The 17,345-nt window shown below is 36.1% G+C and overlaps 1 protein-coding gene across 2 annotated transcripts in view; it reads right to left on the reverse strand.

Moving 5' to 3' along the window:
- The window catches only part of TBCK (TBC1 domain containing kinase), an 88,206-nt gene that overhangs the window by 46,621 nt on the left and 24,240 nt on the right, over window positions 1–17,345 (reverse strand). For both annotated transcript variants that reach the window (XM_041395822.1, XM_041395821.1), the window contains exons 6-20: window positions 16,950–17,091; window positions 16,392–16,452; window positions 15,031–15,092; window positions 14,228–14,289; window positions 13,716–13,864; window positions 12,667–12,805; window positions 11,220–11,319; window positions 9,316–9,365; window positions 8,949–9,078; window positions 8,037–8,135; window positions 6,902–6,964; window positions 5,931–6,057; window positions 5,304–5,354; window positions 4,525–4,608; window positions 2,203–2,288 (exon numbers count right to left, since the gene is read on the reverse strand). In XM_041395822.1, the coding sequence (XP_041251756.1) occupies window positions 2,203–2,288; window positions 4,525–4,608; window positions 5,304–5,354; window positions 5,931–6,057; window positions 6,902–6,964; window positions 8,037–8,135; window positions 8,949–9,078; window positions 9,316–9,365; window positions 11,220–11,319; window positions 12,667–12,805; window positions 13,716–13,864; window positions 14,228–14,289; window positions 15,031–15,092; window positions 16,392–16,452; window positions 16,950–17,091 (1,405 nt within the window). The remainder of the gene's footprint in view (window positions 1–2,202; window positions 2,289–4,524; window positions 4,609–5,303; window positions 5,355–5,930; window positions 6,058–6,901; window positions 6,965–8,036; window positions 8,136–8,948; window positions 9,079–9,315; window positions 9,366–11,219; window positions 11,320–12,666; window positions 12,806–13,715; window positions 13,865–14,227; window positions 14,290–15,030; window positions 15,093–16,391; window positions 16,453–16,949; window positions 17,092–17,345) is intronic.

Raw genomic sequence — 17,345 nt, forward strand, 5'->3', positions numbered from 1 at the left:
AAGATTAATCAGGGTTTACTTTGATAGGATTAGTACTCAAGCACGAAACTCTGGTTCAGATCTCATTACTACACTGCACATCCTTCACCTTGATGGATCCTATGCTGCCTCGTTAAAGTCACAAAAAATCACCTCTCTGACTAATCTAAAAGGCAGAACAACTTTTACTTAATAAAAAAACCCCAAACCCTTACAGATAATTCAGAAAGGACAAACCCTCTTCAGAGGTTAGTGTTAATTTTAGAACCTGCATTTTTATTCAATGCAGGAGTTTTAAAAAAACATTCCTCTTTTGCAATTGTTTATTATATTACCTAATCATCGGCAGATGATCAGATTTAGGGACAAGGCTCATGTATGACTATGTACTGTTCAATGAGTAGCACAACAGAAACTAAAATATAGCAAAATGTGATTTCAAACTATTCCATCTGACCTTGGAAGTCTTCAGTGGAGAATTATAACTATATAGGCAGACACAAGGAGCAGCTGAAATACAGATAAGACCCAATATGGGCTGCTGCAGAGCTCTGGTGTAGATTAGTAGTCCACACAAGGACCTGTAACATGGTCAGGGAAATTACATCTCTAACTCCTTTGTGGGAATTGGCATCCTGGACAAAATGCACAGGCGAACTGTTTTGGTCATCTGCAGCTTTTAAAAAAATAAGCATCAAATGCATTTATATAGTCATGCTGCAAAATTGATTCTCCCTCAGGAATGTTAAATGTTGCTGTTAACCCTTGCACTTCATCTACCCAAATGTTTAGGTTTTCTACAGATAAAAAACTACTCCTTCTCCTCACTTTCATCTTCCTCCCCCCTATCCTCTTCAGATGTGTGTCATCTGAAATACATGTGGCTTTCTCAAACTCCTCTCTTTATAAGGCAATACACTGGCTTTCTCTTCTACTCATTTTAACACCACTGTGTCTCCTAAATTTGTATCAGTCAAATAACATTACTAGATTAAAAACACCCTCTACAAACAAAAAAGATACTTTCTTTTCTATTACAATATTAATAAACAGTGATAATGAGTATCTGCCACTCCCAAACTTCCACAATTTCTTTAAGGAATGGTGTAAAACAAAGGACTTTCAGAGGCCTGGTCTTGCTGCTCCAACTTAAAGTCTTTCCTAATAAGCATTAATAAGGCTTTTCTGATAAGCTAAACATTGTATTGCTTATAGAAGTAATGCATATAAATTTCTTACTTATGAAATTTGCATTTCTACATAGACATCTCCTGAGTTCAGTTATCTTCTTCCATTTTGACCTCTCAGTCATCATCTGCTCTTATGACCTCTCAGTCATCATCTGCTCGTATGACCAACTGGTAATTACCAAATTTGTAAATGTCAGCTATAGAATGATGTAGACCCTCTCAATTAACATTATCTCTGCAGCTTTGCCTAAATCTACTGTTCAGAAACATCAGGATTTGTAGGCAGACAAACATTTTTATTTTGGCTTTCTTGATTATACCCACCTCTCCAAAAAAGGAGAAAAGCTTTACTATTACTTTTACTATTTACAGTGATAGTTAGAAGTGAGGCTCTAAAGAAAGCCTGGCTTTGCTTTTTCCAACAAAGCCCATCCTCTCTACTAGTTTTTGGCTGTGTTCTTTCTACTAGTTTTTGGCTGTTTTCATTTTCCTCCATCTAAGAGATTTTTTTTCCAATGGAAGCATAAAACTTGAGTCTATGTTATGCACTTGTCCCACATTTGAGATTCACTCCAGCAAATGGCTGCTTAGCATTTTCCAAGGTCTGACACATCTACAAGATTGATGAGCACGGACTTTTTCTATAACTTGCAAAATAATGTGGAATTTGTGCTAATCAAAAGCATCCAATTAACTGCAGTAATTTTGCTATTAGCACTTTATGAGTACACTAATTTTTTCTATATTTACCCACATTTCAAAAATAAATGTATATATACCTTTTAAGATGAACCTAGGTTATAATAACTGGCTAGTAGTATTTTTATTGTATTTACCATCCCAGCAGAGCAGGAAGGACTAAAGCAGAGAAAACAAGAATCAAAATTTTATCAGCATATTTAGGAAGGTCTATTCATATGGAAGTTTCACTTCTGTCAAAGTGCTACTGAAGCAGCTTGGAAAGCCATCTCATCCCTCATTTTCCATTTTTTATTTCCTCTGGATAATACTTATAAGGACCCTTAGCACTTACATCTGGAATAAACCCAATTTCATTGAGGTGGTTACTCAGCTCTGGATCATGGAATGCAATCATCTGGGAAAACACCGTCAGGTACTCTGAAATGACAAATCCAAGACTGCTGTCAAAAACACAAGCCACCATGTGCTGCTAGCTCACAACAGAGGTGTAGGAAAACCACTCATTTTAAACCTACAATAAAATAGCAAGTGAATACCACTGCTGTACTCCTTGTTACCATTACATTCAATACAGAGGAAGCATTTAAATTTTCTTTTTTAGTACTTCTCAGTTTGGATTTTTAACAATGGTTTAACTTTGCACACACTTAGGTTGTGATGTATGCTTGACATGCAAAGTTAAAGACTGTTTAGTAACCAGCAAGAAGAAATACCCACTAGCAAAGATAAAATTTATTACATTTTCAGCCTGGCCTATTAGGTTGATGGGTACAATTTCATTAAGTTGTCTAAACAACACTTGCTTTTAATTGGAAGAGAAGCAGACACTAGAACACAGGACAGTGACAGATTTCTCTCTGTTCTGCCCCTCTCCCAGTCTTGTCCACATTGTCACACACTCTGTTAGAAGAAAGCTGAAGAAGAAATAATTGCAATTTTGTAACAGATGGTAATTCCTTTTCCTTTTCCAAGAACAGAGTAATTATGGCATGGACAGCTAGAGAACAGGGGAGCAACAGACAGAGAATGCAAACTCTGTTTCCAGAATGTGCTGGCATCTCAATGCTCCACACAGTTTGTATCCTACACAGAAGACAAAAAGCAGCTAAAATTGCAGTGGGTAGTTAAATGACACATTCTTAACCCGTTCCTCTACCTTAAAAAGGCAGGGAAATGACACAGCATCTTCCTTTAAACCTTTATTTATACTTTTTTTTAAAAATATAACCCTAGAAAGGATTAATTAGAATACTGAAAGATTCCTAAAGGGTCCAACCTTCCTGAGTCCTTGATGATGCCAAATGCAGAACAGGAACTCAGGAATGCCTACACTACTTTGGTTCACAGAATCCTACTGACCTGTATTTCTAAATTTGGCTGATACATATTTTTGTAAACCTCCTTAGGAATAACATCAGGAAACCCTAGAGAGCAAGAGTATTATTTTATGGAACACTATAACCTCTTGAGAAAAGTCTTTACCAAGCTTAACAATCTTGAAGTCTAAAGTAGTTGTCTCCAGAGGAACATATTTATTCTTTTCATCTTTAGACCTTTACTACAAGCGATCTTTCTTTACAGACAAAAGGATGCAAACATATTCTCTGGAATAATTTTTCCCATTTTTTTTATTCAGTTTATAACACCTCTTGCCCATTGTCTTCCATACATAAAGTCTCCTAACCCTGGCATTCTCTTCTTATGTTAGCTCTCTCCCAATTATCTAATATGTAAATGCTTTTAAAGTTTTGTTGACCAGTTTTTAATTACCTTCCTTGAAGACAAAAATGACAGACACTTTAAAGCTGACAAGTTTCATAAGAAATATACAAAAGAATTTATTTAAAAGAACTACAAGGACAGCAAGCCATGGTGATACTCAATATTCAACAAACATTCATAACTGCTTGCAATTAAAAACATTAATTACCACCTGTTTCTTTTAATTACTAATGGCTTTTGAAACAGCTTCTTTTGTTTTTTAAACTGTCTGGAAGACAAATTATCTTCCCAACACAGACTGTGCCAAGGTGACCTTCTAGGTGGAGACTATTCCTTTTCATATTTCCATGAAATTTAAAATTACTTTTCAATTAAAGCAGACCTTCCTAGCTATTGTTTTAATTTATCTAAGTTACCTATATACTTGTTGAAGGCTGAACTATGGAACATTATTCCTCAGGGTTTTCCAACTCCTGTCCTGTATTGAATAACATCATCTGCTCAATAAGAAATTCCTCCTGAATCCCTATTTTCCTGAATACCATAACTTTCATTTTCTGAAGAACCCTAGTTTGTACTGTTCTTCTTCATCTTCCCTTATTGTCCAACAGCTCCTCTATCACAATGACTTTGATCACCTGAAGGGTAAGCCTCTACAGTGTAACACTAGAAAGATTATTTACTGCTTTCAGAACTCTGCAGGATGGACTGACTCTTACCCTGGATATTACATAGAACATTTTTTTGTGTGTGCACTTCCTGATTTTTTTTCCTGTCTGAATCCTTAACCACTTACTTTGTTCCAAATTTTCTTGCATAGTTACATGATTTTAACTGTATCACAATTTTGTAACCCTGAAAAAGTGTATTTACATATCCAGAAACAATTCTACTTCTCTTACAACTACACCAAATAAAGGCACTGACTTACCTTGAATAACATGAGAATTATCCTTCAGAAAGAAGTTATACAAATACTTTGGAATAAAAGCAGACATGCAGGCATATGCCAGAGCTGAAAAATTTAAAAAAACAGATGCAATGACAGAAGCAGAATTTAATTACACCTTAAAAAGTTTGTTATTAACCAGATAATAAGCATAAATACTTAAATCAATCTGTACACAAGAATTACTGCATGCACAGTAGATATGAGTCATTGTGTTTTCCCACACAGAGACCTTACATAAAGAAAACCAAGTACAAGACAATAAAAGCTTGGACTACACCTATTATGAACAAATCACATTCTAAGAAGATAAAGATCATATATTTAAAGCTGATCTGAAACTTTCAGGCATTTAAAACTACCATCAGCTTTTCTGAACAAAGCTGGTCTGACAGTTTAACACTTAGGTGACCAAATAACACATTCACCTTAAGCAAGGCTGAACTGCAGCTTCACTGAAAAATACAAGCGCTACAGCAGCATTTCTTCCTTTTTCTATTCAAGATTATTTGTGCTTTTTAAAATATATCATTATTGCACTTGGCAATAAACAGCACTTGAATCCCTGCTTGAAGAGCAGTACACCACATGCAGTTTTCAAAACTCCAACCATTTCTTTTGACCAGTGGCAACAAGAGCTTTAAAATTCCTTTGTAGATACAGAAACTTTCCATCTCTAAGTGGATTCACACATCTGTCTGCACACAGATACAGATGAGAGACTGTGCTTTTCTTTGCTCACTGCAGGAAAAGGAACTCACCTTCATTGTTAAAATTCAAGTACAGAAATGGTGCACAAAGAGAGTCAAGTCCTAAAGAGAGAAGAGCCATGAAAGAACAGCACAAAAAGCTCATTTATTTTAATACACAAGATAAAGACATTAATTTCTAATGAAAATTTGCACTCTAGATAGTGGTTCTGCATTATCAGACCTTCACAAGTAATGGTGAGAACAACTGTGAAATATACGCATGAAAACAGCAAGGATTTCAAATTGTTCAGCTATAATGCCAAATTGATTATTCTGCTGAGGCATCCAAGAAATGCCATTTACTGTTCCAAGAACCCAGTAACTTTTGCAGTATTATCTTGGAGCTTAATAGCAAGCAACAGACTTTTCTTTTTAAAATACAGTGACTGAAACTTATGAAGACTGAATATATAACAAAGAGTAGGGCAATTTTTTATTTGAAATTAAATATAAGTTATCAGGATTTAAATTTGCAATAACGCACAGATTCTTCAAGGAAGAATCATTCTTCAAAGGAAACAGAAAGGAAAGCACCCCAAAAAAGGCTTATGTTGTGGGGGTGAAAAGCAGGAGGTACTTTTAAGTCAATCAGAGCTTTCCTTTCAATTACCCACCTTGCCAACCAGTCAAACTCACCCTGCCAGTACACCAAATTAGGATGGGAAACAACCCAGGCCTTCAATACACGTCTGAACTTTGCATGACCCTCTGGTGATGACAGCAGTTCATCATACTGATGGCAACGAGGAATATCAACTTCAATCTGCACCACAGCCAAGCATACAAAGAAATTGGGATGAGTGGGGCAGCACTAGAGCAATCTTGCAACACTAGAGGTAGAAGTCAGCCAAAATACGTAGGTCAGACTGCCATCATACATGATCTGCTTCCTCTATCGCTCTCAAAACCAAAACTGACAGGGAACCTAACACACCTGTCAAAGCTAAAAAATAGAGATTTTTTTTTCTCCTTTTCTGCACTTATATTTTTTAAAGGTTCTAACCCTAGAAAAAGGCAGAACACAGAAAACAGTTACAGTTTTTTTACTTCTGGAATCCTTTTAGATGGTAATACTGCTTTGCTTTAAAAGGTAACCAAATCAGAGTTCTCAATGTTGCAACCAATTTGATGGAAAATATTTCTTCACCCAGCTGAAAGGAACAGTTGCTGTTTGTAATGTCTTTTTATGTCTGGTAAGAGAACATTTGAGAACATTCTCTTCTTGGAGAACCAAATTCCTGAAACCCCCATTTCTGTGACGTATAGCTCACATTACAGGACCTCAGCATTATCACTACAAGGTCCAACAGGCACAACCAGCATTTGCTAAACCCAGGATTTTTAACAATAAATCATTAACACTGTTCATTACACTGCTGCTGCTACAGAGACAGTGATTGTAAAGTAAAAAAGGATTTCAGCTTCCCCATTTTGAAAGTTGAATTAAACTACTTGTGTTGATCTGTTTTGCAAGTTTCTTGCTACAGTGTAAGGCTGGAGGGCAAGGGGAACCATACTGTTGTTATCCACCAGGTGTGCTGTAACAGGCACCTGGTGGGTGGGAAGGATCTTCAAGTGACAGTATTTGGTAACACCGTAAATCTTACTTGTCTGTCTGTAGGAATTGGTGTGTCTTTATCAATGGCATCATATTTTGCTTCTATGGCACCCTAAATGGGGAAGAAGAATATTTGAAATTAGAAAGCCCTCGCCAACATAAATGCATACGACAATGTACATGGTGATATGAGAAGTTGACTGTTTTTGTTAGGGACTTTAGTTAGCAGAAGAACAGAAGATTCTGAAAGCTTCATTTCAACAAAACCATCTTTATTCTCTTATTCAAGACATACAGACCTTCCTATAGATCTCCTCAGCATGATCTTCAGTGATTTTCAGTTGTTTACGCAGAAAGCTATGTACTTTGTAGTTTCTCATTTTCAAGTCAAGAGGTGCTTTCTGTTCTATTAACAAGTCCATTTTAATGTTATGGGACAGGAAAACACCCATACTGTACACATGGCAAGTTGCTGAAGCATGAGAATTGACTCAGGCTAGAAGCCTGACCAGCAGTTTTTCTTCACCTTTACCATTTTTTTGTTGATTATATTACGTGGTACTCAGAAGATCACATCTTAAGCTAAATCTCCTGAATAACCTAGGATATGTTCTCTCTAAGAATCTTTATGATCTGCTGCTGCGGGATTGCAAGCAAGGTAAATCCAAAAGCTGGGTGGTCCAGCAACTCTATGAGGAGCCCTCATTTCTGGGACATTCCATTGTCCCAAAGGACTGTATTTGATTTATTTATTCTCCATTCTTTCTGGGAAGTGTATTGATGGGTAGGTGAGAAAAATACATTTTATGTGTTTTCTCCTGTTTTGTCCAACTACTGCTAACTGGAGCAGAAGGACTGTCAACTGCAGTTGTCAAAATATTAAAAATCAAAACAAAAAACCCTGGTTAACTACCAAATGTCAGGGTATTATTTTCCACTGAAAATAATAATCAAAATTAAAGGCAGTCAAGTTCATATATGCTTTCTGAAATCAAATAACCTTACAGAAAAGAAGCAAGTCTGTCAGAACATCATCTTTATTTGCACAGTTTCATGACTCACTTTGTTTGAAATTCCAGCAACCTGCCTGCCCGACCTTTAAACCCATTCCAGCTTCCTTGTCAACCCCACTCCTAACCCACTCCATCCCCAGTCAGTACTGGAACTTCTCCAAATACCCTTACCTCAACACCCAACAAGGCAGCCCAGGTTATGCCTCTCAGAAGGGGAGGAATGTCAATCCTGGCTTCTTTCCAAATTTGGTTTTTCTTGTATGGGTAGGCCTTCAAAGAGAAGAGATTTACAAAAAAAAAAAAAAAAAGTTATAATGCAACTGAAACAATTCAAATCCCAAAGCAGGGACAGTCTTTCCCTAAATGAAAACAGTGAATACAAGTTACACAAAAAGTGAATTTAATCCCTAACTGGAATGGCCGGTTGAAGGTCTACTGTTTGGTGTTAAAATATACACTCTTTCTCATAAATGCATTCCCGTGCTTTAGTATATACTGGATAGATCTACTAATCCAAATTTGTAGTATGTATTTTTTCTTCATTATATCTTTCTTTTCATAATATGTATCCACCTTGGTATATTAAACATTTCTAGTTTACCCCTGATAATGTGTATCAGCTCTCTCGTTCTTAAACAGGAATCTGTCTCTCTGCATACATGTAAATTAGAGGCTGCTATTCCTTTACCCAGTATAAATCTCACATTTACACCATGACATTGCCATTTTTCAAATACTTTACTGCTTGGAAATGCAGAAATGTTACAGGCATATTTATACCTATAATAGCTTAGTCTGTTATGAAATAAAGGATGTAAAATTATTTTCATCAGTAAATAACCAGTATTAGTAGCAGCTCTATTTCCATGTGGATACTTTAAAATCTACTTTTATATTCACCAGTACTGAGAATAATTTGTTCTATTTTTATTTTCAATCTTCTTATACTTCTGAAGGGTTTTTTTTTCCCCTTTCCTACTGCGGTCTCTTCTACTTCTGCTTTCTTTTACAATTACTTGGTCTTTCAAAATCTTCCAATTAACAGACCAAATCGAATTATCCTGCACCACAAGGACTCCATACCTTCAACAGCCTGTCAAACAGGACAATTCTATTTAGCTGGTACTCTGTGTCCCTCTCCCGGATGATCAGAGGAAGAGTAGCAGCTGCAGAGAGCTCATTGCTACTGTTGGAATGAGGTAAAGCTGGCTGGCTGGCAAAAAAAAAAGGGTAGTTTATCAGCTCTTGACTTTCAGAACCAAACACAGACATGTTATTTTTGCTTTTGGAAGCAGTTGTGTCTAGCTGTGCAGTGTGCCACTCAAATAAAACTAATAACTCAAAATTCAGTGTGTTACAGATGTACCAATTTACACACATACTTACTCATCTTCAAGCAATGGATAAAATGCTTCTCCACCAACACAGATGTACCAATTTACACACATACTCATCTTCAAGCAATGGATAAAATGCTTCTCCACCAACATCCTTCAGTCTCTGAAAGGAGAAAGAAAAATAATTTGTTATCGAATTCAAGTGGAAATCTTAGTGGAATACAAAAACTATTAAATAGCAATTCATTTGTCAAATTCACTAACTTGCCTTGAGATCTAAGCATTAGCTCAGTCCTTTGCCAGCAATGAAGCATACAGCCTTCAACACTAAACCTTTTGCTAGTACAGGCTTTTGGAAGTTCTCCTGCCTGAAGATATCCACAAACCTATTTTCACACAAAAAGTAGTTTATAGGCACCATGGATTAACAGATCTAGAGTATTACACAGAAAAACAAGGAAACAAAGAACTATGTGGACTTCCTATCCAAGTAGCTGCGAAGCAACCACACAACTTGCTTTTATGGCTCTAATCGGGTCAGGAGTTATGCAAATTTGAATTCCTTTTAGGAAATACACTCAGCAAAGGTGAGTACAGACAAACACGGCTGGATTTTTGACTGAAGTTTTCAGACCTCTTATGGTGCATGATTAATGTTTAATGCCATGTTCCCTGCAATGCTGTTTTGCAGTCCAGCCCTTAACTTGCAGGCACATGGCACACAGCCTGTTCCTCTTGTGGCTGACAGAAGAGTTCATTCTCCAATCACTGCTCCTCTTTTGATTATAAGCATCATGCTCTGCTCTATAAAAGGTGTCTGAAAAATTGCACAAGTTCAAAAACTTATTTCAACTAACGCTGCAAGGTTCAGTCTTGCATCTTCACAAAATGAGACTTCAGTATGTAATTATTTCCTGCTGCATTTATAGAAGTAGGCAGCAATATCCAAAATTACAGATCAAAATGTTTAAAAAAAGCCTTTAAAAACTGCCCTCTAGTGAGAACAACAGCAGAAGCTGCAGTGGGTATTAGGTTTAAAATAGATGTTGCATGTTTTTAACCTCCCTCCTTCCTCACAAGCCCCACTGATCTACTGAAGAAAATAAGCCAGTTCTTTGGTCTGCCTTGATGCATTTCTGTGAAGAAAAGTTCTACTGAAGAAATATGTTTACACAGTGTTTGACACACTTAAACTCCAAAATTAAGGTGGCAGAGTCAGGAGTCACCTTCTTTTTTTTCCTAACCCCTGTACTATGAAAAGGGCTTTTCAAAACAAAAACCCTGACAGAATTGAATTTGCTCCTATAAAAAGCAAGCTGCAAACAGTGCAGCATGGTTTCCCAATTTGACAGCAATAAAGCTCTACATGAGCAAAGACATGTAAACAATTAAAACATTTCAGTGATATATGCAGTAAATCTGGTAACTGATCATTTCACCAAGCCAAATCATGAGTTGTCATGTGCTGATTTTCCCAATGAAGATGTTAGAAAGCTGTATTACAGCATTTCTGCAAAATGCTTTGAAAAGATCTTTTGAACTAGCCATTTCATGCCATATGTTCCAAAAATTAATAATCAACTAGCAGAAAATTTGTATCCAATGTTAAGTAAAAAGCTTTTGAGGAGCTGAAACTGAAATGAATTGTTTACTTTTGGATAATGTGAGCCATTGACAGACACTAATTAAAGAATACAAAAGACATTCCCTAAGCAAATAGGTGTAGCAATTGTGGAGAATACCAAGTGGTACAGAACTAGCTGCACTACACTGGAACAAAGCAGGCAACAGAAAAAGGTAAAGGAGGCACAGAAAACAAAACATATTTACTAAGCTTTTGCAGGCAAAGCAACTTCATAGCACAAACCAGAATCTGACTTGGACACTCAGAAGTGTTCTCTTGGAATCAGTGACACTTCTGTTGGCAGGAACAGCAATAGAAGCTGCTGTTACATATTCCCTTTAAACAAATGTTTCTGCAGAGAAGAACATAAGAAATGCTCAATATCACTCTTACATTTCGGAGCTGGCACAGTGGCAAAGTCACAGTTGTGTCATCTAGGAGAGAACTTCTATCCCGTCCTTGCCCAAAGCTCTCACCATCTTCTAATAAAAAGCTTCAAAAATGAGAACAAAAAAAAAATCAGGTCGTCAGGACTTGAGCTAGGAAAAAAAAATCTCTTACATCAGGAAGTTTCCTCTTTAAAACAAAATATTGGGCCTTAGAAGTACACTGTATTGACTCTGCATGGCATGAAACCTGCTATCAAGGGAATATACAATCACCTTAAGTTATTCAGACAGCTTTTTCTCTAAAATGGCATATTTCAGGTTTTCTGTAACTTTGCTTTGCACAAAAAAAAGAGTTATGAGTTATGGGATTAATAACCCCTTTTATTCCTTGTTCTCAAACAGAACAGGCCTGTCATTTATTGTAAAAGCAGAAATAAAATATTATCATATGAAAGGCAGTTCCCATCATGACAAAAACCCAAAGTGAAAGTCTGACCTTTTCTCTTGCAGTCCATCTAAGGATACAAATGCATCCACGAATGAGTGTACAGAAATTTTCCATTATTACGATATTTTGAAAGTAGACCACATGAAACTGATTTTCATAATTTAACCTAGCATTCTCAGTGTCACTTAGAGATAGATTGCATTTTTGAAATTAACTCCTCATCTTCCAGATAGACAGTATGTTGGAAAATATTTGTCCCTCAAAATTGAAAAGCATCTGTATTCACCTATGGGCAATGAAATAAGCAATCCCTTAAAAATGTCACACTAATTTTGATCCCAAAATAACACTTAAAATCTATTTCCACCATTTTTCTTTTAAAAGATACATTTTGGCTGTACGCATATCCATCTGTTTTTAAACACCGAAACAGTAGATTTATGGGCACATAATTATGATATTAAGATCAGATCATAGGACAAAAATGTCAATGTTCTAAATAAAATTGCAACATGGGCAGCAGTAAGATAAAAGCAGCAATAACTAAAATGCTGTTACAGAGTTCTAAGCATTTTGAAAAAATGCAATTAGCTGATCTGCTGAATAACTAGGTTCTCCATTCAGTACTGCTGCTCTGTGAAAGGGAACTCAGAATGTGAGAATTCACTACATAACATAGTAAATTAAAATACAAATATCCCTCTGAAGCACAGTGAGACATTATCACTAAAACTTAATACTTCTGGAAAGTGTGCAAAATTTAGGGACTCCTATTTCAGTATTTTCCACTTCACCAGCATATTTTCAAATTTCAGAAAGCAATAGGTAGGAGATAGATACAAGGCACTCAATGCCTTAAACTGGGTAAGAGGGGACGTGACAATTTTCTTCTGTTCAAGAAAGTAATTTGCAGTGTTTTTCACATGCAAATTTTTAAAGATTTTTAAACTAAGTATGTTCTCTTGCAATCACTAGTGTTCTCCATCCATCCATCCATCCTCACTTGGGAAGCGTGCAGACAGGTGGCTTTGATCGAATTATTTCCTTGTTGACAAGTTCTTTCTCCAAGTCTCCTCCAGCTAAACACCAGAGATAATAAACCTCTTCAACTGATCTTTCTGCTAGATAATCATTATCTTCATCTGTTGGGAGAAATGACACAGAAATAAATCACAGACTTTTAGGTAGTTTGTATTTCTTTCTACAACTCTAAACACATACTGTTGAAAAAAAAAATTCTGTTTGAAAGGTCATAACCTTAATGTGAAGTTAGAAGAAAAGTCACTTCCCTTTGCAAGTGCTCTTTAAAGAGATTTAAAGAAAGAAGTCATTAAAAAAGGAGGTATTTCTGCAGTTTGCCGTGAACCCCTCACACTAATACATTGAGTGTGGACTTTTGCTTCCTGTGTGGTTTTAAACATAACAAAACAGTGTTTTATGCATAGCACTAAGACTTAAAATAAGAAACAAATGATTCCTACTGAGTAGTTATAGTCTGTCTTCCCTTCACATACCACACTCATTCTGACAAGGCAAAAAATCTTTGTCTAGATGAGATTTTCTAACAATTTCCTAAGCTCAAATGAAAAAAACTAATCGGGATTTAAGAGCCACAACATTTTCAACATACTGTGGTTTAAAACTTAGAACTTTAATCTTTTAGTCCAGAATGTGACCTCTTTCACAAAGACTGTTCTTTCCAGTCCTTCCGAAAATCATCTTATGATGTAGAAGAATTCAATTATCAGTAACAGAAAAAAATGACCTTATACACACATGTCCAAATCCTGAAGGCAAAAGACGACACTGCTTTTGCAACATGCACTTGAATATTAATGTTGTTTTTTCCCCTGAGTTTGAAGCATACAATTAAGACTTGACTCCTTTGGCTTGCAGACATACCTCAAAACATGTTTGTTCATGTCTCCCTTCATTAAACAACTCATTGCGTTAATCAATGTTGTAACATTTAACAGTCTCTGGAGAGAAAATGCAATAACACTTTATTTTCCTTCCCCATCCAATGATATTTATCCCACTACCTGCTTTTACCTTTACATAATTGACTTATGTCTTCAGGTAGTGTTAAATTGGCACACCTTGGAGAAGATGAGAACAGACCAGCAGGTTTGTGGAAGGGAGGATATAACGGGGATACTTCACTGAATAAACTGTCATGTAGCAATTCCTCTGGAGTTGGCCTTAAATTAAGAGAAGAGGATAAAACAATTAGAGCAAAGTGTTCCCAAAAATGTTGCATTACGGCAATAAAGGTCCCCAGTAATGAATATTAGCAAGTTATTTTAAATTATATTATGTTTCAGAAATTTTAATAGCAAAAAATATCTACCAACATTTTTCAATTCATGCAGCACAACAAACTAGTCTGCTTACAGCCCAAATTAAGATCTCTAATTCTTCTCTTTTAATCCCTGAAAAGCACAAAACTGAGAATTTCTTATAGGTAGCCCAAATGTCAGTATTCCAAACTAAGGTTCAGCAACAGTTCTTCTAACTCCACAGCAACCCACAGAGTTCACCAGGCCCTTGGACTGAATACTTGCCTCTTAGAAGGCTGGAACGTAAGGCATTTCTTCAGTAGAGCTATGATATTTTCAGAAAGGTCCTGGAACATAAGCAAAATATGGAGGAGGTCTGTTTATTACCATCTTAATTCAGCAAGTCACTTGGCTTAAGTTTTAACATACAGAATATTCCTTTGAGGGCAGTAAAACTTCACACCTACGCACATGAGGTTGGCTGTGTGAGATCCAAATTCTGGGGAATCAATTCTTCTCACCTCCCAATTCTACATTTGATTTAGGGGAAAAAAATCTGAAAAATGTGCAGTGTATGCAGCCTTTCACTTATTTTTTAATTTAGATATTCTGTATCCTGCTGGAAACAATGCAGTGCCTGGCCACTTCCTTCTGCTAATAATCAGAACTCTTTCATATAATGTCCCAAAATACAAAGACACTAAAATTCAGTGATCATTTTTGTGGGTAAGGAAAAGTCAAACTATATAAACCTACACTATCAGAATCTGTAAATTGGACCAGATAGAAGACTTAATTTCTGGAAGAAAAATACTTAATCACCAAAACATCAAAGAAAATTTAGCTTATTAAACTACTCAGAGAGCTTTAACATTTACTGAGACTGACAGCAATTTTAAGAAAGATTATTACGAGTGCTGGCTATTTGAAAGGATCTTAGATATGTAGTTTGGACTTCAAAATTTTTCATCATACCACAATACAGTGAGTGACCAAATGAATTAAAAAATGAATATGCAAAATACTATGCAGCAATAATAAAATATTCTGGGTAAGACAGCATGGAAGAGCAAATGAGTTTCACAAACCTTAATAATATCAAGGCAACCATGTTCTTCAGCCAACACAGTTACAATATCATCTACACAGCCTTTGGAAAACAAACAGAACAATAAAAAGTTAAAGATTATTAATAAAGTGAAGCAATTAAACAGGACAACAGATAAATGTCCCCTCAAATAAAAAGCACTTAACTTTGGCTTTTTACTGACGCTGCCACATCACTTGAAAGTGAATTATCAAAATCAGAAATGAAAATTATTACAACCTATGCAACAGAAGCCAAGGAAAGTTAAGTAACACATCTAACGTAACAGTGAGTATCTATTTACAGGCTGATCCCAGAGTGTCTCTGCCAAACAAAGTAAAACAGTCTTTCAACTTATAAATAAAAAAATTTAAAAAAAAAATCCATGAAAGAACTTAAGGGTACCTACATTACTCTTACAGCCATTTTTGCCTCTGTTGCTCCTTGCAGATAATACTAGCAGTGTTTTAGAACTTCTTGTCACTACTTTATTTAACAAATACTTCCCAAGACAGGACATGAATGCTTTTCAGTGGATAAACTAACAACTTGAATTCATATTGAAGTATATGGAGATGCCTCAGGAAGCCTTGTTACCAAACCCCCAAAACAGTCAGACTTTCAGCACTCAAGCACTAGCTGTTGAATGAAAAAGATATTTCTCCTGAGAGCAATTAATTTTAGCAGTATTGCTGTTTGCTCTGGATAATAATAACTTACTGGTAAGGCTTCAAATTGCAAACTCATGCCTTTCCCCTTCCCATGGTTTATACATAAACACTGCCAGAAATCAAGTTTTAAAGGCCACAAGGATAGTCCCACTTCTTGACTCATCTACATTAAGCCAAAATTCCACTTGTGCAGTGATGTTTTATAGTTTGAAGGTGAAACCAGAGACAAAAACCTGAGTTTACTAAAACACTTCTCATCTCTCTCTATTTCTTTCTTCCTATTTGAGTCCTGCTTCTCCCTGCTTGGCCATTACTACATGGGCACTGTAGGAGACAGTTTCCTTCAGTGTCATCAATTCCTAACTCATTTCAGAAACCTCCTGCAATACAAACCAACAAAAAACCATGAAAATGACCATCATTCTTAAGAATGTTTTCTTGTCTTTTATTTTTCTTTAATAGTTTGCCCTTACTGTAATATACTGCCAGCTCTTCCCAAGATTTTTTCCCTGGCATCCACCTCCATACTTTCCCTAGAGAAGCCACACACTGCAAATGCCTATTTAAATCTGCAGATGAAAGATGACAAAGGTAAAGTGCTTTAGGTCTGAGCATCATAAGCTGATTAGTCTGTAAAGCTCTAATCATAAAGCTGCTTGGAAATTTGAAAAATTGATTTTGTGCTACTTACCTAACATAAGTATAAACTTCAATCTTTCTGCTATCTCCAAACTCTGAAATAACTTTCTCCCCTAAAAAATAACGAAGTCAAATTACACTTGAATTTGAAAGAAACAGCTACTACATGAAATTTTTTAGATAACATTGTATATCTTTATAGAGAACCAGTGAAATAAGCTTCTACATGTGAATTTTAGACATATCAAAACTATGCAATAATAAAAAAAAAACCTTATTTACCCCAACTATGGCAGACACAGTTTCACATCATGATACAGCAAAAATGTATCATTGATAACTTCTCTTAAAGGGAACTGCCTTGGAGTCAAATTCTTTTGGCTCCACAGGTAGCTATCCTTCATGGTTAACACATATACCAAGCATCCCACATACCAAAATGCATCCTATTCCTTGATCAATCAGTACTGTCCAGGTAGGAATGCTAGCATATTCTGATATTTGGGCTTGGGTGATGGGCAGGGTGTTGCTAACCCCGCATTCAAGAGCAATCAAGTTAATGAGACTATTCCCCCAGAGTCAAAATCAAGATAATTATTCTTTTACATACCACACACAGCTCAAATAATATTATGCCAAGAGACCACAGATCTGATTTAGGGCCAGAAGGCAGAGGCTTCTCACACTGGGTGTGATCACTTGGTTTGCCTACTCCCTGTGCAATTACTTCAGGTGCCAGATATGATGGGTACCTAGAAAGATGTAGCAACATGAGATACTATCCTTCTGTCCAAAAGGCATGACTTCCCATTACACAATCAGAATAATTTGGCATTCTGAGAAACCAGAATACTGCCTATTTTATTCAGTCAAAATCTACACATCACAGCAAAATTTCACTCCAGCATAGTGTTTGCTACAGAGAAGGTCAAATCTCAATCACTAGCTCTGGTGTTTTGTGAAAGGAAACCTCAGCTTTCAAAGTGATATATTTACATATCTTAAG

Source organism: Onychostruthus taczanowskii, unplaced genomic scaffold (genome assembly GCF_017590055.1).
Source record: "Onychostruthus taczanowskii isolate IOZ18803 unplaced genomic scaffold, ASM1759005v1 scaffold12, whole genome shotgun sequence".
Classification (NCBI taxonomy): domain Eukaryota; kingdom Metazoa; phylum Chordata; class Aves; order Passeriformes; family Passeridae; genus Onychostruthus; species Onychostruthus taczanowskii.